Raw genomic sequence first — 26,520 nt, 5'->3', positions numbered from 1 at the left:
TTGAGAGATCTGATGAAGTAATGGTGAACATTATATTTTCATGGAGGGCACTTTGAGAGACGCTTAGGTCATACTATATAACAATAGATTTGATTATTGCAACTTCCCTTTGCCTTCTGCACAATATAAATTGTGTAGTTACTAGAGGTAGTGAAGCGAAGAGCACATGCTGAGGGTACTGGCATGTAACAGAATTTAACTCCACAATTACTAGTACTCTTTCTGTAAGGCATATTTTATGAATGTCACGGTTCAATGAACCTGGACTTTTTTTCCAAATCTAATAATCAGTGCAAGTTTTTGCCAACAATAATTTCAGTCATTTTTATTAAGAATTTCAACAAACAACAGTGATGACAATGATTATAACCGCCCCTCCTCTAGAAGTCTTTGAGAACTTTACACCTTTCATTAAAAGTTTCTTACAACCAAATTCTGTACTGTTACAAGTCTGGAATAATTCCATTGATCTCAACAGCTGCTTAGTCATAGAATCATAGAATATTAGGGTTGGAAGGGACCTCAGGAGGTCATCTAGTCCAATCCCCTGCTTAAAGGGGAACCAAACCCCAGACAGATTTTTACCCCAGTTCCCTAAATGGCCCCCTCAAGGATTGAACTCACAACCCTGGGTTTAGCAGGCCAAGTGCTCAGCTTCTCTGAAAAGCAGTTCACTTATTTAGGTGCTTAATTTTAAGGCACCATTTATGAAAATCTTGGCCATTATCTGTAACATTGTTTTTATGTCTTTGTAATCAGCTATAAAAAAGCATTCTAATACATGACCTCTGATTATGAAATAGCAATGACATTTTATTGTAGGTAAGAATAAAAGAATATGTGCATAAAATAAAGCTGCCTTGACAGTCAGGATATAGAAAATGAATGCTGCTTGCCAATTAGTTGGATTGAGTTTGAACAGCTGTTGTAAAGAAATGTGCTGTCTGGTTATATTTTCAAAAGTGTATTCATTTGTATATTACAAAAGCAAATTCACTGTAGTCAGAATTCCTGTGTATTTAAAATTCTACCTCTGAGCCAGTTTGTTTTTTGAAAATTAGGGGTTATTCACTGATCAGCCTTTTTACCAGCCTGCACTGAATGATGCAATGAATTCCCATCAGAAAAACAAAACAAAAAGCATAAGATTTCACCATGTTGCAAATGCAAATATTAACTCCCTGCATGGCAGAAACCACGTCACAGAACAACAACATTTTGAGCATTATGTGTTTTGAGTGTAAAACACTAAGCTCAAATATACGGGAAATATACTAACAAAGAGGAAAGGGAAAAATAAAACATGAAACAGATCCATCTGCTGAACGAGAGACACTTGTGCCCAGCTTCAGCAATAATTAAAATGAGTTTATCAGTCATGTTTCTATCAACAGATGTCACTGCTGTCTATGAAAATTACCAGCGCAGGTTCCCAAGTAGAATGGATTGAATACATTCCAAAAACATTAAGCAAATACTGCTTCATAAAATAAGAAAGAGCAGGTAGCTGATTGTCTCCTACTAGTGCCATTCTCTGAAACAGGGAGAAAAGTTGAGAAAGCAGGAAAAGAGATTAAAAAAAAAACTAGTGGGGAGATTGTTCCCTCCAGCTCCACTTAGGCCCCAATTCAGCAGAGCCTTAGGGCTGCATTTAAAAAACAGACGAACAAAAACTGAGGCCCAGGTTTGAAAAAGTGTGCTCAGTACTCAATACACACTCACAAATGCAGGTTTCAGAGTAGCAGCCGAGTTAGTCTGTATCCGCAAAAAGAACAGGAGTACTTGTGGCACCTTAAAGACTAACACATTTATTTTAGCATGAGCTTTCGTGAGCTGCAGCTCACTTCTTCGGATGCATAGAACTCTTTCAACTATCTGTCCATTAGTGTTTTGTGGAATAGGAATTGGCTTAAACACATGGTTAAGTACTTTGGTGAATCACAGCACTTAATAAGAGAGTACTCTCTGGAAATGGATGTCATCTCTGCTGCCTGGGTTAGAGAGTCAATCCCTTACACAATGCCATTCCCCGGGCCTGGGCCCCATACAATAGCCCTCATGGTCCAGGCCTCCCTGGAAAGGTGAGTGGGAATAAGAGGAAAATGAACATGCCCCACCCCCGCTTCACACCCAAATATTTGTTCAGCGTATTTTTTTTCAAGTCCCCTCTCTGCACAGTCGAGTGTTTCTGAAAGCTGCAGACAGTGCAAGATGCCCTAGCAACATGACTCCAATGCAGGAGGATTTTGACAACTACTTAGCTGTATATACCCACACAACCCTACAACTGAGGACACAATGGACACCGATTTCAAATGAAACTGCAGAGGCAATCAAGATAGGCAGAATATAGTTACTCACACATTGCCATTTTGTCCAGGACACCAGTATTACTTTGACCTCATACATTTCTGTTTGACGTCAGGATGGTTGTTACAAGATAGTTACAAGAGGGTCCTTCCCCTGTACTGTATTCTCTCTTTGTTGGGAAAGAATATACAGTGTATTGTAGGAATTATTTTACTCTCTGGGTAATGAAGAAATTTGCATAATGCAAAAATAACGACTGAACTGAAGCTTAACAGCAAGAGGGGACTGTACATTTAAAACTGCACCATTTGTTTACTGTGAAGAACCTAAGATATTGAAATAGAAAACAAAATACCAGAATTTTGATTTGATTCTTCACCTATTTCTTGATGCTAATGAGAAATGTAGTTTTACATATGGCTGCAGTTCATTGTGATCTTTTGAACTACTGCTATGAAAACTAACCACTCAGCTTAACAGTTTGAATCATTAACTGGAATTATTATTCACGTTGCTTTAGATTGTGACATATTCCAGACATCATAAATGACATTTATACTCACATTCTGTAAAGTATGAAGTGCTCTGAATTGCACAGGTTTCTACAGGTCTCTAACAATGTATTAAATGTAGTCCCTTCTCTGAATTGCAATTCACATACTGTTGAGGGAAGGTGCAAGAAGAGACTATAATGGTACTTGAGGATTTCATGATAATTGCTACACTGGTTGGCATTTCAAAATGAATATGATCCTTTCACTGACATCTTTCATCACTTAGGGCCAATACTTTGTCCTTGATGCAGGCATTATATTACTTTTTACATGAATGGAAATTCCATGCTAGGATTGAGGCAAATAATATAGTATTTAACAGGTAAGAGTTGTTAGATCTGGAGTTCATGGTACTTATCTGGGGATGGATCCTGCTCCCATTCAAGTCAATGTAAAAAATGCCACTGAGCTGAATAGTGCAGGATCAAGCCCCTGAAACATAAGTGTTTTAACATGTTGCATTAGAAAACTGAAAAACTTTCAGAACAGAGATACTGATGTAATTGCTGTGCCAGTAAAGAGATTGATAACAGCGCTTTTGGTCAAATAAAAGATCTTTCAATAAAATCCCATAATGAAGGCACTAGAGCACTGCATCATCTCCACATACTATGTTCTCAAGAGAAACTCAGTTGTAAGGAGAGTGTTCTACTAAACACAAGGAGCAGACTAGGAAATGGACTGTCTTTGCTGGAATTGTTTGTACAATGCCTAGGTTTGGGGGGGCATGCGGGGAGGCCTGATCCCTAATTAGGACTTCGATACGCTACCTCAATATAAAATGAATTAAATATAATACTTCCACAGTGTGAATTGAAAGCATCAGTGATCTCTCTTAGGAAAGAAAGAGAACAGCAAGCTAATGCAGTTTTTGAGCAGCCAATGAATTAGGAAAAACACCATTAAAGCAATACAAAAAATTCTGAAATATCTGGGTTTTTTTCTGTTTTTTTCTTTCTTTGTGTAGACACCCATCTTAATAAGCACATGCCAACAATGAGGATAGAGCCTTTGGTAACTGAATTACCTTGATATCCAATAATGTGTACTCTTAGCAGTGTTGACATTGAAGAACAATGCTACTTTTATGAAGTTTGATTCAGTGATTGAACATGTACAACTGGTGCAGAATGAGACAACTGGAAATGTGGGAAGGACTTGAATAACTCCAGGCATGTTCTTCAACCCTTCCAGTTAGGACAGCAAGTGTCAGGCTGGTTCTTTCAATTATTGCATTTCAGGTTAGATGGGCAAGGATTTGGGTTGTAGTGTCTTTTCAAAATGTGTGTAGTAGTCCAACTATATTGCATTTGAAATAACAGCCAGCTGCTCTATGGAAACTAATTTGGGATGGGCTAGGGTGACCAGATAGCAAGTGTGAAAAATCAGGACAAGCGTGTGTGTGGGGGGGGAATTGGTAACTATATAAGAAAAAGCCCCCAAAATTGGGACTGTCCCTATAAAATTGGAACATCTGGTCACCCTAGGATGGGCATCAATGACACTTACATATTCAAAAGTACAATTAACAGAAATAGTATCAGAGGGGTAGCTGTGTTAGACTGGATCTGTAAAAGCAGCAAAGAATCCTGTGGCACCTTATAGACTAACAGACGTTTTGCAGCATGAGCTTTCGTGGGTGAATACCCACTTCGTCGGATGCAAGAGCTCATGCTGCAAAACGTCTTTTAGTCTATAAGGTGCCACAGGATTCTTTGCTGCTTTAACAGAAATAGTAGATGCAAAATATTTTCATCATTCAGTATGGTGGCATTTTGTGGCCAAACAACCCACAACAAACAAAACACACCTTTAGAGTCCATGATAACATGGACTCTTTCAGGCAAATATACTAGTGGCTTCTTTGTATTGCAACAATGAGTAACAACGTTCAGCAGAAAGAGACAGCTGTCAGGAGGGACTGCTGCCATTAGTGGCCAGCTAGTGGTGTAGCTGCAGCATTACAATCCCTATCAGGCAGGGAAACCCACCATAAACCAGGATATTCCCCTGGACAGTATACCCTCTTTCAAGCAGGAGTAAGCTTCACCGTTACAAAATAGACAGTTTGCTTATCTATACATTAAGGGATTGCAGTTATACTAGTGGCTGGTGGCAGATAGCTGTAATTGGACTAAATCCATTGTGTGGATGATCCACCAGTCACAGAGAACTGGGCAGATTAAACTTGAGCAGGCAACGTTTAAGGGCTTTTCCAGACCCTTCCCTGAGTAGGGTGAGCAGTGCTGTCCTTGCTCAGTCACCTGGGATGATGTAGAACATCCTTGTTGCCCAGGATTCAAGGCTGATGACCAGAATCCCAGGCCTGCATTCAGGTTTGTAGTTATGATTCCCAGTGTTCATCTACACATGAGCTTTCAACATTCACCTATTACCACAGGATTCTTTCTTTCTTAACAAGGAGTGAATGTCATCACATAAAAAACCTCATGCACGAGGGCAATGTAGGGATATTAAAGAAGGTTTATATTAGACATGGTTTATATGAAAAATGACTTATTGTTAATTGATGCCTCATAACTAAAGGTTTATGTTAAAAGTAAATTTGTGATTCTAACCTGCAAGCCACCAGCTGTGTCTGTGTGAAGCCTGCTCAAAGAAATACTTTGTAGCTGTTATAGTGCATAAATAGAGACCCCCACCCTCTGTAAGTTTTCATCTCACTTTATCTTTGATTGTTAAAAGACAGGGAGTCTCACATAAATTGGTAACACCCCAAAAAGTAAAGAAACAGTGAAATAGATGTGATTAAGATAGAGAATGTATGTGACTGAATGGTTAGGGAGTTACCAGTCTGAAGAATTCAGTGTTGGCTGAAGAAGGTGTCAAGTGGGATCAACCAGATGACCCACCACACCTCAAAGGAAGGAAAAACAAGCATCTGACAGAATGGAGCCAGCCATCTGCTGATTGATTTAGCAACAGCAGAATGAGGCAACTCCTATGAACTAACATAGGGAAAAATCCCTATAAAACTGGACTCTAAAGACTGAGGACTTTGAGTCTATGGTTCTGCCGCCAGCCTCCAGGAGCATCAGATGCATCTGACACAGACTCGGCTCCATCCTCATGACCAAGATACCTGGCCAGTAACTTGGCATGAGCAACATCTAGGCTGGTAACTATAACATCTATACAGAACCTGAGTGAATGATTGTGTGGATGAATATGTGTGTGTGTGTATAAGGAATAAGTAGTAATAGAAACAAGTAGGAAAACATTGTCTTTTGTTTTGTTATGGTATTTACAATAAATGTGGCATCTTTGCCTTATCCCTCTTAATAAGATCCTGCTGGTTTTTATTATATTGGTACAACAGCAATCTCACTCTCTCAGCTGCTGAAGTCAAAGACCTATGGCCCCACAGGTCACGATGACTGGGAACTTCATTAACTGCAGCGATTGACGTCTTTTGTGCATTGTCAAGCCTTACACATTGGTTTGAGCATTGGCCTGCTAAACCCAGCGTTGTGAGTTCAATCCTTGAGGGGGCCATTTAGGGATCTGGGGCAAAATCAGTACTTGGTCCTGCTAGTGAAGGCAGGGGACTGGACTTGATGACCTTCAAGGTCCCTTCCAGTTCTATGAGATAGGTATATCTCCATATTCCACAATGCATTGTTGCATTGCCTTTCCAGCCATTGGACCAACATGTCTCTTCTGCCTGGTCTGCCAAAGGAGATTTAATATGCTGGGGACAGGAGTTTCCCCTCATGACTACTCTCTACCTGGTTTAACCTGTCAGTCAAAGCAGTGACCTGTGGTGTGGTCTGGCCACTGCCACCACCACTGTGGCATAGTAGCAGCTATTTGGAACCACAGGTGAGAGCTGGGTGTGAAGTGAGGATCAATGAAAGAACCACTCAAGCAGTGCAGCTCTCTTGTCTTTCAGAGAACTACTTCTCCTTCTATACCCCAGGCACCCATAACTTTTACATAATGATTAGATTGTGCTTAGTACAAATTAGCGGAGTTGCTATATCTCCTGATGTTTTTTGCTTAAATTGCAGCTCTACTTTAAAAAGTGACATCAAAAATATATTGCTTGTTGTGTCTTAAAGAGGCCAGATAAAATTTGTTAATTAACAGATGCGCCCTCAGAGTAAAACAAGTAGGGTTTGGGCCTCAGAGGAACTGGTGGATTCGGGATCTGTAAGATTCTAGACAAAAAAAACAATGGCCTGAATTCCTCTGAACCTTGATTGAAAATCTCTCTCATTGAAGTAAATGGGAATTTTGTTTTAGAACTGTATTTGCCTGAGCACTGTAGAGAGAATGGACGTAACTCTTAAAAAGCTGGGACTTAGAACATCATGAGTGTGTTGTGTCTTGATCTGACTTTAGGGGAATCAGGATTTAATCCTTTCCTGGCACCCAAAGAATGGAATGGTTGGAAGTGTATATATGTGAACCATGAGCTATGCCCGCATAAAACTGGGTGCAGTCTAACAATGATCGAGATACTCTGACGCAGCCAGCTTCAATGGGGGAACTGGCCACGACTCCCTGTTCATCTGCAGTTTTATGATGGTCACGGCTCTGGCAGACTTGAGCACTCTAAATCCACCAGCTGGTAACAGTGCCCAAGAGACTGCGTTGGAGCACAGTGTTTTCTGGCCATGCTCCAGCCGAGGATGCATGAAAGGGTGGCATAGCAGAGCGGCACCATGTGAGCAATGCAAACAAAATGGAACAGGCCAGAAAATCAGGTCCAAAATCAACAACTCTGCAACTTTAACTGATTTTTATTACCGGTACTTTTTGTTTTTCCCCCCTTCTCCCTCAGCTATTTGAGTTCAAATATAAGGTGCAGAATTCCTTGAAGAAATTGGCTTTTATTAATAAAGAACATGTGGGCTCCCAGAAAATTCTAATCCTAGGAGAAGTTACAGCATACAGTAGTGTAGTATACAGTATCTGACCAAAGGCAGCTTGATTGTGTGTGAGAGCTCTTATTTTCTTTACAAAAAAAAGAGGCCTCCTTTTACACGTAGCATAGAAAAAAACCCTAGACATGATTTTTCCTTTTGAATCCTGTTATTGCCCTGTTCATCACAGTTCAGACAGAATGCTAGATGAGGTGAAGATTCAGTGCTGGTTCACGTTGCCAGGTCTGCCTCTTGGTGTCATTATTCCATAGCAATTGTCAGCAACAAAGTATACATTTCCAGAATGGAGCTTTGTACAGAGCATCTTATTTACCCACTGCTTGAACTGAAGTATGCCCTTTTTCATGGAAGAAGGATGGGTTGGAAAATAAACCACCTCACCTGTACACTTGAGAGAATATGTGCTAACTTCGGCCATTCCAATGAAACATGACTACGCATCTTTGCAGAAAAACAAGTTCTGTCTTTGCACCAGCTGATCCAGATTGTCACTGCAGAGCAGAATTCTACAGTGCATATTCTGAGCTTCACTAGACTGAGCTGTAAACTACTAGTGATGGGCAGCATAGACTCAGTGTAAGGGAGGCTCGTAAACCAAGGGAAAGGCTGGTGCCTTAACTAAGGATGAGACTGTCTGGCAAATAGAATTAACATCTTGGGAAAGTGTTTCCACTACTAAAACTGAGACTCAGGCTATGTCTACACTTGCCATAGTTTACACTACAGCGGGATGCACCAAATTGCTGCACTGTAATTCACTCATGTGGACACTGCAGGCGAACTAAAAGTTTCCTAGTTCACATTAAGGTAATCCTGTTTGACGATGATTACATTAATGCAAACTAGGAACCTTTTAGTTCACGCTGGCAGCATTTACGTGGGGGAGTTATAGCGCTGCACTTTGGCACACACTGATATTCACAACCCCATAGTCTGAACAGCAGGGCAGTGTAGACAAGCTCTTAGTGAGAAGTGCAGAATCTGAGGCCAGGTAGTAAGAAGAAACCACCCCTGCCGAAGTACAAGAGAGTGCTAGAAAAGTCAAGAGGCTTGACTGAAAGGGAGCAGGAGTTTGGACAATGGTGAAGAACTGTCCAGCTGGTTGACTGTAATGAACCATTTGCTTTGTTTTTAAACCAGGACTGTGGCTGGAAACAGTGTTTGAGTTGTATTGTTCTACTCCTACACAGTATTATTCAACCTTTTGGTTGCTTCTACAGTAATTAAAAGAAAATAAATGTGTGTAAGCTAAGGGGAAAAATACTAAAGTTTTTGTTCCCTGATCTTTTTCTCCTAGTTTCAACATCACAACTGTCACAGCAGTTCTCAGTTAAAGAAAGAAAGTCAGAGGGGAAATAAAAACCACCCTGGGATAAATCGTGGCAACGTTTTTGCACATTCTCTCCTCCCTCCACCAGTTTTCAACCAACTATAGGATGCATTTAAATGTTTTCAGTTTCAAACTTAATGAAATTTCATATGCAGAAGTTTTAAATTTTGAAATTTCAAAATCTGATTAAACAAATCACAACACGTGATTTTTTTCTCCCTTTTCTTCCAGCTATTTTTAATAACAATATAGTCTCCCATTATTTTTCCTGAATGAACAGTTGCAGAATATGTTGTGCTTTTGAATCTCAGAAATGCAAGTTTCTGCACAAGTCTGACTGCATTCAGGGAGTTACTATGACAGATTAATGGAAGAAAATACAGAAGAACAATCAGCAAGATGAGAATGAAATTATGTAGTATGATTGAGACATAACACTGCATAGTCTAATAGCAGTGCTGCAAGACCCAGATTATAAAATGAAGAAACTCCTATAGTGAAACACCAGTGGGTTTTTTTCAGACTGTAGACAGATATTCATCCAAAGTACACATGCACTTATTATTAAAGCAGTGGTTTTTCTCCTACATATACACAAATGTCATGGTGTTGGTGTTCTTTCAAATACAAGAAGAAAGAATTACAGTAAGAAGCCCTGTTTGTCCAGTTAAATATCATCTCTTATTATCTCTGAGGCTACACACTCTTGCTCTGTTGAACATGCCTATAATAGCTAAGGGCCTAGCTACACCTTTCTGGAGTAAGTGTGCCCATCTCAAGTCTGGGCCTCCTGCCCTGACCTGTCTCTGGTTGGCATCTCACAATTCTTCCACCCTTAGACTGGTACATACCCTATGTATACCAACCGCTTACCCCCTGCAGTACCAGCTGTGTGTCAGGCACTTGCATGTCTTCTGTTCTGGAACTTGCAACCAGCATTATTGGCCAACAGGCTTCTTCAAACAAAAAATATTTTTATTTAGTAGTTGGAGTAAAACACAAACAGCTTAGAGTCGTACTTGGCCTCCTCTAATCTTATGCTTCCCTACAAGCTAAACACTCAAAAGATTTGGGGAAAAAGCCATTTCACCTAAACTGAATTTATTCATTAAAGTGTATCAATTCTGAAAAAAATTCCCACAATTTTTTTTGCTGAAATGAAAACAATGTAGAAAATTTTTTCAAAAAAATAAAATTGTTTCAGTTTTCAAAAATGTATATTCATGTTTTACAATATTTCATGATGTCAGTAGTATCAGTATATATGGCATGTCATAATACAATATAATCGTTGAAAAGTCCTATTCTTTTCTATTTTTAGATTATTTTATTTAGTGTTTGAGAAAACATTAAAGGCAGCTGCTACTTAGTACAGATTGAAACGTCTTATTTTCTAGCTCAATTTATCTTCCTGTCTGTGTTGTAACATAACCAGCTAGTGCCTCATTTAAATACAAATGCAATGGCACCTGTTACCCATTTGTTTCTTTTTCCTACTGGCCCCTCTTCTATCTCTATTTTAGCAGTGAATGCAAACATTGTTATAAGATCATTTTAAAAAGCTGTTTAAGAAAAAAGAAAAACAAAGAAATATACAGGATGTTGCTGCAACTGCAGCCAGTGGCAGGCTCCAGGGCGCCTTCTCCCCCCAAGTCCCAGCTCTCGGCAGTATATGGACCACGTCAACACTGATGCTCCTTTTCAGTGGTAGCTGTTACTTTTGCTCTGCAGTGACTGCCAGTATTCAAGCTGGAGAAGGGAATATTTCCCTTTCTTTTTACTTCTACATTTCTTGTTTGTGATGTGCTTTTCCTTCCTGCTCTACTTATTTCCAAACAGCATTTGATCTTTAAGTAAGTATAGCCTATTATAATGTACCTGTGGTATAGTTCATATAAAGTACGGCTGTTATACTGTTTTTCATTATAGCTTTCATGTCCCATCTGGAACAAAAATGTACATACAACTTGTTTGCAAATGCTATAGGGAGCTTATTTTATGTCAATCTATATTATCTCAAGTGTCAACTATAAAAATGGTCCTTCAAATATTACAGCCCACTCACAAATAGGATCTAACATCTGTAGGTATGGAAGAAAAGAAACATATCTTTCCACACGGGATCACTTGTAAACCGTTTACATGAACTAATAGAAGAGGTGCAGCTGGGGTCAGATGGTGCAAGCAGTGATAGCAGGATATTGGAGGGCGTCTCTTGAGTGGGGGTAGCCGATGCATATAGAAAAACGTAAGGAAGAACAGTAAACTCCATGTTATGGTTTTCATCATACATCACAGGATTTGAATGAAGGGGGATGAAATGGTGTGCACCACTCAAAGCAAAATGTACAAACACATGCAGAAGCAGTCAGAAATCATGGTCACTAAGGCTAAACTTGTAAAAGGTATCCTAGGATACAGGGATTCCATGATTTTCACATTTCAAAACATGCATTCCTGACCTTAGTCATTGTGGAAGGTTTGCCATTTTCATATTAGTTCATACATGCTTTAGTATTTGATCGTGCATCGATTCAATATGTAAAAATATGCTAAGCGGGGGTCGATTTATTGCATCTAGTCTAGACGCAATAAATCAACCCCCAAATGCTCTCCCGTCAACTCTGTACTCCACAGCTGCAAGAGGCGCAGGCAGAGTCGACAGGGGAGCAGCAGCGGTCATCTCACCACAGTGTCTTCACAAAGATCTAAGTAGCTGAAGTTGCATAACTTAGATCAATCCCCCCCAGTGTAGACCAGGCCTTATCAGTTATATATTTTCATATAGTTAGTTATGTTTGTTTTTGTAATATAGAATGAAAAATACAAAGATACCCTAAAGTGTAGAGAAAACAGGAATTGGTACATACACAAACATTTAATATTTATATAGTATGTAAGACATCAAGGCCATCCACTGCAACCAAAGAAGTTACCAGTCGTGACGATTTTTTGTACCATTGGTGTCTGGCTTCTAAGGTCGAGAGAGTGGGATTGCTCCCGTGCAACAGCTCGACCACTTAAAAAGCTTTCACTCACAGGTCCTGTGCAAATCATCAAACATCATCATCATACCACCCAAGTCCTGCGGCAATGGGGGAGGGGCAAAGCGACAGGTGGAGGTTACCACTGGGAGTCGTAGTCCCAATCCTGCACGCAGGCGGCCTGTGGATAGGTGGTCGTCCAGCTCTGTACCTGGGGCAGCAGAGTTTTCCGGCAGCATCCCAGGCATCTGAGCAGCCCTCTTCAGGACAGCACTGCTCACCCTAGTAAGGCAGGGGCCTAGAAAAGGTGGCCTAAAAATTGCCTGCCCTACAACAACTGGCCAGCAAGCTGCGGCTGGCAGTTTAACCCAACCTGCGGCCGCAACCAAAAGAAAAATTTGAGGAAACTTACCATTGGTGTATGGAAGTTCGTACCCTCATGGATTGAGAAGCTGTTACAAGACCTGAGAGGAGGACAGCTCTCATTGCTCGAGAACTAGCCCGCTACAACATCAATATTGCAGCATTAAGTGAAATAAGATTGCCTGGGGAAGGTTCCTTGAGTGAACCAGGAAGAGGTTACACCTTCTTCTGGAAGGGTAAGACTGAGACAGAGGAAAGAATACATGGAGTTGGTCTGGCAATAAAAACCTCATTGATGCATCAACTCCCAGACCTTCCAGTGGGTATCAATGAAAGATTGCTGAAACTACGCTTCCCTCTAAATGCCAAACGTCATGCCACCGTCATCAGTGCATACGCACCCACTCTAACATGCTCTGACAACTCAAAGGAATAATACTATGAAGATCTCGACAGACTGATCAAGACCACACCTGTAACAGACAAACTACTCCTACTTGGATATTTCAATGCCCGAGTCGGGGCTGACAGCGAGAACTGGAAAGGAGTAGCTGGGCCACATGGTGTAGGCAAAATGAACAGCAATGGACTACTCCTTTTGAGCCTTTGTTCTGAAAATGACCTGACCATTACCAACACTCTGTTCCGACAAGCGGACAAATACAAAACAACGTGGATGCACCCTAGGTCCAAACAGTGGCATCTGATAGATTATGCCACTGTCAGAAGGCAAGACATCCGAGACGTACTGATCACCAGAGTAATGCAGAGTGCTGGACAGATCACAGATTAGTCAGGATGTCTCTTCAACTTCACATCGCTTCCTTTCGGCACAAACGCCCTAAGCATGTGCAACCTGCTTTCAACATAGCCAAACTGAAGGATGCTCAGTGTTTCAACAATTTCCAGAGGAGTCTTGATGACAAATTGACATCCCACGGACAATTGATCGGTACTGTAACCGAAAAGTGGGACCAGTTCAAGCAGATAGTGACTTACATAGCAATAACATCTCTTGGACCAAAGAAAAGAACACATCAGGATTGGTTTGATGAGAACCAAGAAGAAATATGCTCAGCACTGGAAGTAAAGAGAAAAGCCTTTATCGAATGGCAGAATGACCCCTCCTCAGTCTCTAAACAGGACCATTTCAAGTACCTTCAGAGCAAAACACAGAAAGACCTCCGTCAGATACAAGACAACTGGTGGGAGAGCAAAGCCAACGAAATTGAGCACTATGCTGAGACTCACAACTCAAAGATATTCTTCAGTGCTATTAAGACTGTCTATGGACCTTCTAAACCAAGGACCACCCCATTGCTCTCATCAGACAACACAACGCTGATTAAAGATAAAGAAGGCATCAACAAAAGATGGCGAGAACACTTTAGTAACCTTCTCGATAGACCATCAACTGTGAATAATAATGTCCTCAATGAAATTCCACAACAACCTGCTCTGACAGATCTTGACTTTCCGCCCACTATAGATGAGATTAAGAAAGTTGTTAGCCAGATGAGTTCAGGAAAAGCTCCTGGAAAAGATGGGATACCAGCAGAGAGATATAAAGCAGCAGGTCCAGCAGCACTAGCAGCGTTCCACAGCGTGATCATCAGCATCTGGGAGGATGGAAAACATACCACAGGACCTCCGCGATGCTACTATTGTCTCTCTTTTCAAGAACAAAGGCAGCAAAGCAGAATGTGGAAACTATAGAGGCATATCCGTCCTCTCCGTTGGTGGGAAGATCATCGCCCGCATCATCTTGAACCGCCTAATAGCCAGTATTTCCGAGGCAAATCTACCTGAAAGTCAATGTGGTTTCTGACCTGACCGGAGCACAGTCGACATGGTGTTTGCTGTCAGACAAATACAAGAGAAGTGCATTGAACAGAATATGCACCTGTATGCTGTCTTCATAGATCTGACAAAGGCGTTTGATACCATCAACAGGGAAGCCCTTTGGACCATTCTAACACGACTTGGCTGCCCAAGAAAATTTGTCCAGATTATACGCCTTTTTCATGACAGCATGACAGGAGAAGTATTGTCTGATGGAGCCACATCAGCCCCCTTCAACATCACCAATGGCGTGAAACAAGGATGTGTTCTCGCTACTGTCCTATTTAACCTGTTCTTTGCATGCATCCTTAACCATGCAATGAAAGATCTGGACCGAGGTACATACTTGAAATACCGGCACGATGGTTCACTTTTTGACCTCCGTCGCCTGAATGCAAAGACTAAGACAGTGCAGAAACTCCTTGAGGCACTCTTTGCCGACGACTGTGCCCTCATGGCTCACACTGAAAATGATCTTCAGCACATTGTCAACAAGTTTGCTGAGGCCTCGCAACTCTTCGGACTAACTATAAGCCTCGGAAAGACAGAAGTTCTTCATCAACCTGCACCTGGATCAAATGCTTCTGTCCCAAGTATCTCCATTGATGGCACTCAGCTTAAAGTAGTGGAGAACTTTAAATACCTGGGTAGTGTCATATCCAGTGATGGATCACTGGATAATGAGATCAACGCACGAATATCCAAAGCAAGCCAGGCACTTGGCTGTCTGCATGTCAAAGTTTTAAACCACCACAACATCCGGATGTCAACAAAACTGCTTGTGTACAGAGCTGTTGTTCTCTCATCTCTTTTGTACGGGTGCGAAACATGGATACTATATAGGTGTCACATCAAGCAGCTCGAAGCATTCCACATGCGCTGCCTCCGCAACATCATGAAGCTCCGCTGGCAAGACAAAGTGCCCAATCTCGAGGTCCTCAAGAGAGCCCAGATGACAAGCATCGAAATGATGATCATGAAGTCACAACTACGTTGGATCGGTCATGTCAGCCGCATGGATGCCAACAGAATCCCCCGCCAGCTTCTGTATGGTGAGCTCTCCCAGGGCATCCAGCATATAGGTCATCCACGGAAACGTTACAAAGACACCATCAAAGCCAATCTGCAGTACAGCAGTATCAAACCTAGGGACCTTGAGGATGCCGCCAGTGACAGAACACAGTGTCGTGCAACAGTCAGAAATACCTGCATCGCCTTTGAGGAAGACCGCTGCCGGCATCTACAAGAGGCACGCGAACGACGTCACAGAGCACCAGCAGCGCACAACCCACTGACCGCAAACTTCCCATGCACCATCTGCAGCAAAATGTGCACCTCTAGAATTGGCCTGTACAGTCATCAGAGGGCACCGCATGAGAACAACAATAGATGATCTGCACAGATTTGTCATCATCGGATCGATGGACTACCAAGAAGTATGTAACAAATAAGATGTTTGTGATCGAAATGGATTATTTACAAAGGAAATGTCAGAGATGGTGATACTGCTGTATTCCTGGTACAGCTTCCTATAAAGTTTAGCTCCCTTGCTCTCACTCTCAGCAGAGAAGCCAGTGATTCAATAGGCACAGATACTTAAATGCCTCCTTTGGCCTCAAAAGGAAAGAAGAACTGAAATGCATTTGTGGGCACTTTGTGCATTGCCAATTCTTGTGCTACACCTAGTCTCTGGGTCAAGAGTAAACTTCATTTACCCCACAGTCTTGCAGTCATTCAGTTCAATTTCAAGAAAAGTGTTCATTTGTAGCCTCACCTAAAGAGAAGGAGTTGGAGTGTAATATATGTTTTGTATGTCTATAACCTGAATGGGACTGAGATATTTTAACTCAAGAAGAAACAAAGGGTATTTCTCCCAGAAACAGAAGGGGAGGGGAGTATTTACTGAGGAACATTTGAAACACACTAGTTATTAAGGTATAAAGGCATAAAGATTATAGATTATACAACTCCCTCATTGAAATTTAGTGTAATCAGCATCACTGATAACTTTCTCAAGAGCTAGTGGTCAGCTAGTGGTCTGGCTAGAAGCCAGAACTCATCATAGAGCCAATTATGACATTTCTAGCATGCCTTTTGTCAGTTTGGTCCCTGCCAAAGTAGAATCAATGCAAAGGTTTCATTGCCAAGAATCCAAGTGCCGGCCCCATTGGCATTCTCTCAAGCACTGCTATTAAAGCTCTCAGTAATGTGCAGTTCCTAAGCAACGCATGTTGCCTATTAAAAGTTACACAAAAATATTTTAAAGCCAGTATTGTTAACTCACATAATCACAACTAGTTGATATGAAACTCTGTGAGACAGCTGCGGAATTGTATTGATGAGTCTTACTGAAACAAGTTAATATACCGTTAATGTTAATGGAATATCGCCAGACTTACCCCAGTGTGCAAAGAGATTCAGGTTCAAGTTGTTTGCACTAATTCACATATTGCCTATTCCTATGGTTAGGTACATTCCATGGCCAGCTGTAACGGTGCCTCGAGGCTCCAGCTGACAGATCACTAACTGTTGTTCTGCAACTTGCTCCAATAATGAAGACGGGCCAATGCTTGTTTACACTTTGGCTACTATGCCATTATAACACCACTTCTTCTACCATCAGGCAGTCCATATATTTCTCCCATTGTACAAAATCTTTTAACCCATCCCAGGCCTTCCAGCAAACAACCCCATATTTGCCTTCAAACTGCTAGGCTCTAACATATGCTGATCTGACAGCTATTCCGAGCCATCAGAGCACCTGCATGCTCTGATTATACACTGTTTGCCTCTTAATTAGACATTCATTCACCATTAATTTCACCTGGTGAATCCTTTACCTTGAGGGTATTCATTGGGTTAGATTAGTTATGCTAATCAGCCACCATAGGCTGACAATTAACCCTAATTAGCTAATCCTTTACTCTTAAACATAACCCCAGGTATTTATGTTTTAAACTTTTCATAGATTCTAGTACCAGATAATTCACACATTAGATTTCATTAAGGTTCCACGGTACCTCTCTTTGAGAATGCAGCCAATGGGCGCTTTCTCAGTGACTCCACTGGGCGCAGGATCAAGGATTTTATGCACAGAACAAGTGCAACGTAGGCAGTTGCAGTTGAAGTTTCTCCCACACTGATCTTGCCAGTGTGCGTCTGCTGCTATGGGTGAAAGACGGTCTCAGTCTCCGTGATCTGTTTGATCTGTGGCCTCTTTTTTTAGACTGACACTGAAATGCCAAATGTGATAGTGGTCCTGTGCTGTGAACAGCGCTAAGAACTAGGCTCAGACCACAGTGTCAGCAGGCTACCTAGAAGCCAGTCGACAAGCCACACTTATTCTGGAAACAAACAGGTTTGGTGACCTGGTTTACCCACAACCATTTTAGCTCTCTGTGTGGACAGCAGCCATGATGAGCCAAGTATTTCATAAGCCACCCATATCTAATTTACATGCAGTTTGGCATTTGATAATACTGTTTTAACATTTACTTTGTGCATATCTTTCAATTGTACAGCATCTTCACAGCTGGATCAGAATAAATACATCCTGATTTAATAAAGTAATAATCACTATCCAACATATGAATTTCTTAATGTTGTGATTTTAACATTTTCTCGGCTTCTAAATCTCAATTTGATATGATAAAGCTACTCTGGCTTCAATGCATATATACTAACAGTGTCCTCAAAATCCAGTTATGGGTAGATCTTCCAAGGGACATAGCATCATTCGAATCAAGCCCAAGCTGGTCACTAAAAGAGTCATGATTGTAATTTAAAATGCATTTTCTCTCACATAAGCAGCTGAGAAAGGGCAATGTTCTAATGGCATGGCACTCAGACTTTGATGCTTTCTAGGGAGATTTTTCTTTGGGCATTACAATTTGCTCAAGGAAAATTGAAGATTATGTATAGCGGTATAGATTACTGTTAAAATATTAATTTGCACTAGCAGCTGATGGACACTATTCAAATTAGGAAATGCCAGTATTTGGAGCATTACACACATGATTACAATATACTATTGCCTGCTTTTTAGGCCTTAGCATGGACCAAGTGTCACAGAGCATCATGGATAAAGTCCTGGGGTAGCCCACAATTCTCTGAGTCTACCTACATTCAGACTTAATCATCATTTTACCACACACATAAAACATTGGGAACAGATTCATAACCTACAGCTCCAAAAATACAAAACAAGCCATCACCACCACAGGTGTCTCTACCTCTTGAGATAAGGAGCATAATTTTGCTAGCTCAGCAAATACCTGAATCAAATACCTGATATTTATTTTTACATCCCCTAGACAGCAGTGGTACAATATTCATATATATAGTATTTACAGTCTAAAATCAGCTGTTTAGAGCACAACTTGTAAAAACTTTGTTTCTTCACTCAGAGATTTGTAGAAAAGACAGGTTGACTGAAAAGACAGGTGGCGGATATGCAAATGGTTTATTGCTAATGAGGGCGTCACTTTCACTGTTACATTCATAAGGGCAGTCTATTAATTGGGCAATGCATTTAAAACATACATGACGTATTATTTTCTGAGTGTAAAGTGCATAGCATTTAAGAAAAACTCCCATTTGAAGATGGGATGGTACCACAGCTGGAGAAGCTGGAAGGGATGTATCCATTTTTAAGTAATACATGCAATTTCGGCAAGTACACTGATACTGCCTTTTCCATTTGGTTGTTTGATTTCATGTCATAAATCAGCAGGATTCTGTCCTCTGTATTTAAGTTGGGGACAGAACAGCTTCTAGAATGGAAGTCAGGTTTCAGACTCTCCCCCATCACAGAGTTTCAGAGCCCAGGCTCCAGCCCAAAGATCCACACTGCAATTTTTAGCCGGGCAGCCCAAGTCAGTTGCCCTAGGTCAGCCATGGCCATGCTGCGGGTGTTTTATTTCAGTGTAGACATAACGTACCATAAAACTCACAGAATTCAAAGCACTTTGTAAGTATCTATTCACAGTTACCAAAAATCAGACACTAGGTGCTAGATTCTCAGGTAGGGTAAATCCGTTACACCCACTGAAGAACTGGCCCAGTATTATAATAATTATTTTAGTTATACAGGGGTAAGTGGGAGTAGACCCATTAATTGGTATTCTCTATGCATTTTTCAGGTTCATGATTTTAGTGTGCAAGACAATTTCTTCTCATCATTTTATGACTATGCAGGAAGCAGAGTCAGATTAAATATGATAACCAACACTATCCATGGACCAAACTGCATGCTGCTTTGAATTCTGACGGCAATATAAGGGATCTCAAATCAAATTTGAATTGCATTGTGCCAGAACTTCTACGTTCAGCTCTAGTCAATACAATTCAGGAAAGCAGGACTCACATGCAGTAGGAATATGTCCATTTTTAAATCATAACCAGTGTGCCTATCAGTACAGTATATTTGGTGAAATGCTAGCCATTTACTCCCTTAATTTTGAAAAGACAAAATTCCTTTAACATGCTACATTATTTGGTGAAAGGACAATGTAATGATTAGCTTCAGTTTAAAAATGGAATCAATTGTTGAAAGCCTCATTTTAAGGAACAATGTGCTTATAAGTAATAAAAGCAACTAACTGCAGAAGCTATAATATTTCAAGTAATATAATAAAAAACAATAAAATAAACCTCTTTATGATGGAAAACATGTAGTCAGTATAAACTCCAATTTCAGCAAATGAAACCTTTGTTTGAATTTAACTATACATTTGTGAATGAAGAAAGGAAAGACATGTCTGAAATTTCCCTCATGGGAAAGAGGGGTGCTTTAAAAACCTAGATCCAGTTTATGGGAGTTTGATTCTTTATTAGAAACAACATTCACTCTCCACATTTTACAGGTATATGCACTAGAATATTTTTTTCCACTTATTTAATATGTCAGAAAACATATAGTGCATCTCTCCATGGAGATATTCTGCATGGAATGACAATAATTTGATATAAAAATAGAGAATCTGGAGTGTCTTTTAATAAGGCATAATTTGACCACATAGCTTCAGAGTACCACACGGAAAATGTAAAGTATCCTTTCAGATACTTATATGCTTATAAATTTATTTCATTAACTATCTTTCTTTACTTCTTAAATCTAAATATTTCCACTTAAGAGACTCTGACAAAGCCTGATCATTCAACCTGCCAAGATACACCCAAGGTTTCCTAGGTGTCTAGAGGATCGCATCAATAATTCTATTGACATCATTAATACAATTTGGCTTTGAAAATCATAATACCAAATAAAATAAGGATATTTTGTCTCTCTCTGTTTAACTCATAAAAGGCTACAGAACTTTATTTTCAAAGTTACAAGATCTTAAGAGATACGTTTCTGTATTCCTATCCACCACCTCTGTTTTACTTTCACTAGAATAACAATGCAGATCTTTATTTTCAGGTTGCAGTATTCCAAGAAAAACCAGTAGGCATACAATAACTAGTAAACTCGAAAATATTCTAATGGTTTGCTTTAAAACAGGACAAAAAGAAAAAAAAGAGGGGAAAAAAACCAAAAAACAAAAGAACCAAGTCTTATTTATCATTCATAAGAGTGAAGTTCAATAGGCTGACTTCTACTACTATTCATATAGTGACCATGGATAAATGATCAAAAATAGAATGGGTAGAATAGGCACAATTTAAATGATCTATATCACCATGTAGCTGAAATTTCCTTTCTTTTACTAGATCAGACATTTCCATTAAGGGCGAACTGAAATGTGTTTTTTTCTTTTTAAAAGAAATAAAACTTTATCAAGCCTTTTCCCCCTCAGGGGGATCACATTGAAAAATCAATACGCATACAGTATACAGAAAATATTTTTAGAATTGGGAACATGCAGATGTCAGATTTTGTTCCCTACTAGTAATGTGAAACCCATGAGTTCTAACAGCTGAACAGATCATACAATTATTTCTTTTCAACCGTTCTCTCTTTTTTCCCTTTTCTCTCACTATAATTAATAGCTAGCTAAGTAACTTCAGAAACTGTACAAAGACACAGCAAAACAGAGTGTAGCGGTATAGAACCTAAAAACTGACTCTGTTTTGCCAGGTAGCTTTTGATACCAAAGAGGACTGAGAACATTAAGAAAATGTTTGTAAAAGCCTGACCATGAAGGCAAGAGAAGAAGTAGGACTGATTCTTGAATGCTGTTGCCCCGGATGAACTTCAATGTGTGCAATGATTCAAACCCATCCTTTTTTAAACTATTCTACTAGGCTATTTATTGCAGAATTAAGCTTTCTGCTGTGTAATAATTACAAAAAAAAATATCTTACTATATCTCCCTTGTGTTTGCATTTTTCTTCTCACTCTTGATTGTTTCTGAATTCTCTTTTTCTTCCTCGATTTCCCTCAGTTTTATTTTTCTATGTCCAGAAACTGTTCTCTCTGTCATTCCATCTCACTTCTTTCCCCTTATGCCTTTGTCTGTGTTGTGTTCTCTCCTGGAATCCCAATTTAAAATAAAAAAATAAAAAATTTGTATTTAAAGACCTCAGTGATGTGCGCAGTGAGCATGATATATTTGTGCAAAAGCCAGTCCAGAACTCTCTGCAATTCCAGTTTGCTATTTTCTGAACAACAATATGAATGAATAGTGTTATCCATGTCAAACAGGGATAGGGGTGCAGACATCTGGGCCCACCTCTGCTGCCTGATACATTTGTGATTTTCTGAATTCTCTTCCTGTCCTCAAAGGTTTTAACTGCAGATCAGTAGTGCCATCAGGAGAGAAGGGTTAAGACAACAGAGAACCTATCAGCACTATTATTTGACCCCATACCTTTTGATTTTTATACAGACGCAAGCTACATGAAAATATACAGGCTTTGGCACTCTCAATAGATTGCAGGCACCCAACCTACTGGATACGTCTCCCCTGGAGCTAGAGGTGTGACCACCAGCTTGAGGAGACATAACTACACTAGTTCTGATTGAGACCATGCACTACAAATAGAAGCATTAGCACCGTGGCGTGAGCAGCAGGATGAGCTAGCCACCTGAGTACAATCCTGTCCAAGACGCTAAGTACGTACTTGAGTGGCTAGTCCCTCCAGCCACAATAGCTACAATTCTATTTTTAGCACACTAGCTTGATGAGAGGTAGAACAGGTATGTCTCCTCAAGCTGGAAATTATACCTTCAAGATACTGTGTAGACATACCCACAGTCGGAGCACACTCAGGCGAGTGGTGTCCTCAGAATACAAGCTGACTGTGCTCTACCCTGATCTCTTTAACCGTCCCACTGACTAGTGATGTTCTAGTGCAAAGGCACATGAGAAAAGACGATGTGTGACTCTGAAATCAACAGTATTCCCAGCCCCCAGCATTCAAAAATCATGAATCAGGCCCTCAAAAAAATCACAAGACTATTAAAAAAGAAATTATGATTTTTAAGCCAATAAATTTTAAGCTCTCTTTGCCCTCTGGATTTTAGAGACTAAGCAGTGCTCAGGTCATGTTTTCCAGCTTTTCTCTGCAACCAGGAGGGCTAATGAAAGCTGAGATTCTCACAAATCCAGGAGTTGGAGCCTTAAGAAAAAACAACAAACAAAGTGAGACATGCTATAAAATCACAGGAGTTGTCAGCACTGCAACACTCAAACTTTCAAAGTTATACAGTCTGTTAGTGCTACAGCAAATTACAAGCATTCATCATCATCATCTACGCTGCTGCTCTTCAAGACTCTTAGGACTTGGATCTTTTCTTATAGAACTTTGACTATCTGATATTAATTTTTGCATTTGACAGTGAGTTCATGTGAATAAATAAAATATTAAGTACTTGGTAGGCAATCCACACTGTAGTATCTGCTCTGTATCATCTCCTCTGGAGTCCAACTCCTGACATTCAGACTTCTGATATAACCATATACTTTATTCTTGCTATTTCACTACACATATATTGTATATAAAAACATGCCCATATCCATATTGTACATTCTAAGCATGGACATCACTGAACATGCACAGTAAAATGGCAGTTGAGTCAAAATGTTTTGCAGTACATTTATGCTACCACATATGGCCAGAATAATTTAAGCCACTTTCTTTTATACGTTACCCCTTTATCTAAATTTCTCCAAGTACATACCTGTACTTTGAAAGAATTAAGAGCAGGTACCACTAATAATATAAAAAATGATCTGTCACGTTGTAACCCATAGCATGGAAATCAGGGTCAGGTGAGTAGTTACTGTACTGCATTCTACACAGTTTTATCCCAAGAGACTTGCGATGAGAAGTTGTGAAACTACTATAAAATCATGTGTGATATTCCAAAATATTAAGAGGCAACTCTCTCATTACTTTATTAAAGCATGTTTTTTCTAGACTAATCAACAGGTATCGAGGGACTATTCAAAGGCAGATTATTCATCATGGTCATGGTTCATCATGAAACTATGATTCATTAAATGATTCACACCTCCTCCAGCCTCCAGGTTCAAGGATGGGGTTCTTATGATCTCCTTCTAAGTTGCTTTGGCATGAAGGACCCTGTCATAACAACCATGTTTCCTGCCAGGAATGACCAGAGGGGACTCCCCCATCCCCTCTGCTCCTTAATTTTCTGTGCTCCCAGCCTCTTGCAGCCTGAGGTTCAAAAGACCATGTCTATTTTTTTTTAAATCCAGAGGAGTTACTATCTGTCTTGTCAGTGAAGCTACAATGCCTGCATGCTAAAATCTGCACCCTGATAATCCTCAGGATTTTTTTTTGTTAGAAGTGTGTCCACAGCAGCTGCTTTTCTAAATGAAATAACTCCAAATGTGCAAAGAATTCAGTTCACAAGGCCCATGTATTTGTAGCTTATAAGACATCCTGTTCTTACACTCTTATAACTTAAGAAAAAGCATCTGATTGCATTAAGTTCAATTTGTTTGTAGTCTTACATCTTGTTAGAGCCAGGGCTTATTGGAGCTGTAGCAGGGTTTATTCACAGCGGGAGAGGGGTGGGGTCTACTAGTGGCTGCGGCTGGGGATTAGCTCGCTCATAGTTGCAGTGCTTCCTCTTAATGGTGTGGCCCTCTAGCCAGGTCATTATACAGTTTTCCCCTTCAAGGGTAAAAACATCTCACCTGATCAGCAGTCTGGGTGCCATTCCAGGCATTCTTCCCATTCAAGACTGACACTTTCTCTGAGGAATTTAGGCCTGGCTACTATTCCAGGCTCCAGTGGAGGGACCCTAGGCCCAGCTCCTCCCTACGGCCCTTTTCCTACCACTAACTTTCTCTCTTTATCAGCCTATTCCAGCTCCTCCCCCAGCTAGGCTTCATCAGTCATTAGGCCTTATCAGTCCTTGGCTCTCCTGCAGATGAAGCATGTAAGGTTAATTGGCCTATTTCACCTGTTCAGGTTTTGTATGGGGGTAGACACCCTGTCACAGGAAGGATGTGAGGAGGAAAGAGGAAATGAGAGCATCTTGGAGGATCAGGGAGAGGTTGCTAGGATATATTAGCAGGTTGTTTGAAGGGATACTCAGGTCATATTAGAAGGCTGAGAGACGAGCCAGAAAACATTCAGATGTTTTAGATAAGCATTTGACCTTTGTCTTGTCAGGTTGGCCATTCATCAGAAGCTAGCAGACAATACAATAATACTATATCTCTTCCACTGGCAGAACCCAAGCGAGGGGCTGTCCAAAACCAAAAAGTCATACAACCTCCAATAACCTCTTCTCTACTGGGGAGGCTGGCGCCAGCCAGTGTAGCTCAGAAAATCAGTTGGCCACCTTATCTGGAAGGTGCACTGATTCAGTGCCACCCTTCGGAAGGATCCAGAAAGAATTCCTGTGGTGTCCAGACCCATAACTTAGCCATTCACTGGTAGTAGATTTCCCACAAAAAAGATGGTGATGGAAGTGCAACACTCTGCCATCCATTTGGAGTCAATCTACTGCACCATTGGTACCAATTCAACTGTGCAATGTGTCACTGACCACGAGAAAGAAAGTTACATAAAATACAGCTTATATAGGTTTACAAGTTTTCTTGGTTCATGCAATCTCATCAGTATCCCCAGTAGTGCACATAACAATACTAATTTGACTGAAAGACATGTTACTTTTAGCTATGAAATAAACAGACCCCTAGGAAGGAGACATTTCATCTTTGAAAACAGCTTGTCTGACTAACAAGCACAATTTGCCAACATGAAATAAAGCATTTGTGACTCAGGTAAGGCGTCTCAATTTCCCTTACCTTAGCAATGGTCTCATGCAGGTTGAACAAGGGATCCAGCTCTTCAGTTACTGTGTTATGTGCAGGAAAGAGAGCTTCAAAGAGAAAGCTTGGACTCTGTGGAAAAGGGAAGAGAAACCTCTTAGGACTCCAAATGATTTCCTTCGTCAGACACTTATTGGATTTCGTTTCAAGATTCAAAGGACTGCACATTGTTTTAAAGTTTGTGCTGATTAGTAGAGTTCATCTTACTGATCTAAAGGACTCATTCTAAGCTGCTGAAACAGACACCAAGAGCCTAGTTTTATAACTGTTTCTGGAAGGATGGTTGTCTTCATAATTATATTTCCCAATACAGTTGAGTCTTCTACTTAGAAGTAGAAGATCCACACTGATTTCATTTTAAGCTAGCAATTTGATATTTGAGGTGATCAATTATGTTTAGTGTTCAGAAGATATATACACATATGATAATAAGGTGGGGGAGAGAGAGAGAGAGAGATCCTGTGTAGGAGTAATTCCATACACACATACAGGCCATTAATTTTTATGTGATGTGCAATAAGCAAGGAGGAGGTCAGATTGGCCCTGTCAAAGGCTCACGCGAGCCCAGCACCTGATGGAGTGGATTTGCCTCAGACTTACAGAAAACAAATTAATGCTGAACTCAAGATAGCCACCTACATGTTAAACTCCTTAACATAAACAATATTCATTCACAGAGGTCCACAGCAAATACTAATCAAGGTTGCGGTCCTGACTGGCCAGGTTACTTGGCTTAGAGCAGGGAGATCGATCCTTCCTTTCCTCCCTCCCTCTCCTGGATTTACCCAAATGTGTCCCCCTAGCAGAAACAGCCATCTCTTTTTATCTGGCCTGCTGGGCCTTGATTGGCCTCTTCCTGCTCCTGCCCCATCTAGGTGCCAGAGGACCAACTCTCCACCGCTGGAGAGGTAAACTTGCTTTTCTTCCCTTGCAGCAGGATACCTTCTTAGGGTGGGATGCACTAAGGCAGGG

General features: G+C 40.5%; 1 protein-coding gene across 3 annotated transcripts in view; it reads right to left on the bottom strand.

Moving 5' to 3' along the window:
• NAALADL2 (N-acetylated alpha-linked acidic dipeptidase like 2) overlaps nt 1-26,520 on the bottom strand; it is a 907,975-nt gene that overhangs the window by 106,758 nt on the left and 774,697 nt on the right. For all 3 annotated transcript variants that reach the window (XM_045031272.1, XM_045031273.1, XM_045031270.1), the window contains one exon: nt 25,525-25,620. In XM_045031272.1, the coding sequence (XP_044887207.1) occupies nt 25,525-25,620 (96 nt within the window). The remainder of the gene's footprint in view (nt 1-25,524; nt 25,621-26,520) is intronic.

Source organism: Mauremys mutica, chromosome 9, assembly GCF_020497125.1.
Source record: "Mauremys mutica isolate MM-2020 ecotype Southern chromosome 9, ASM2049712v1, whole genome shotgun sequence".
Lineage (NCBI taxonomy): Eukaryota > Metazoa > Chordata > Testudines > Geoemydidae > Mauremys > Mauremys mutica.
The sequence above is the reverse complement of the archived record's forward strand: the minus strand, read 5'-3'. Positions and strand labels throughout refer to the sequence as shown.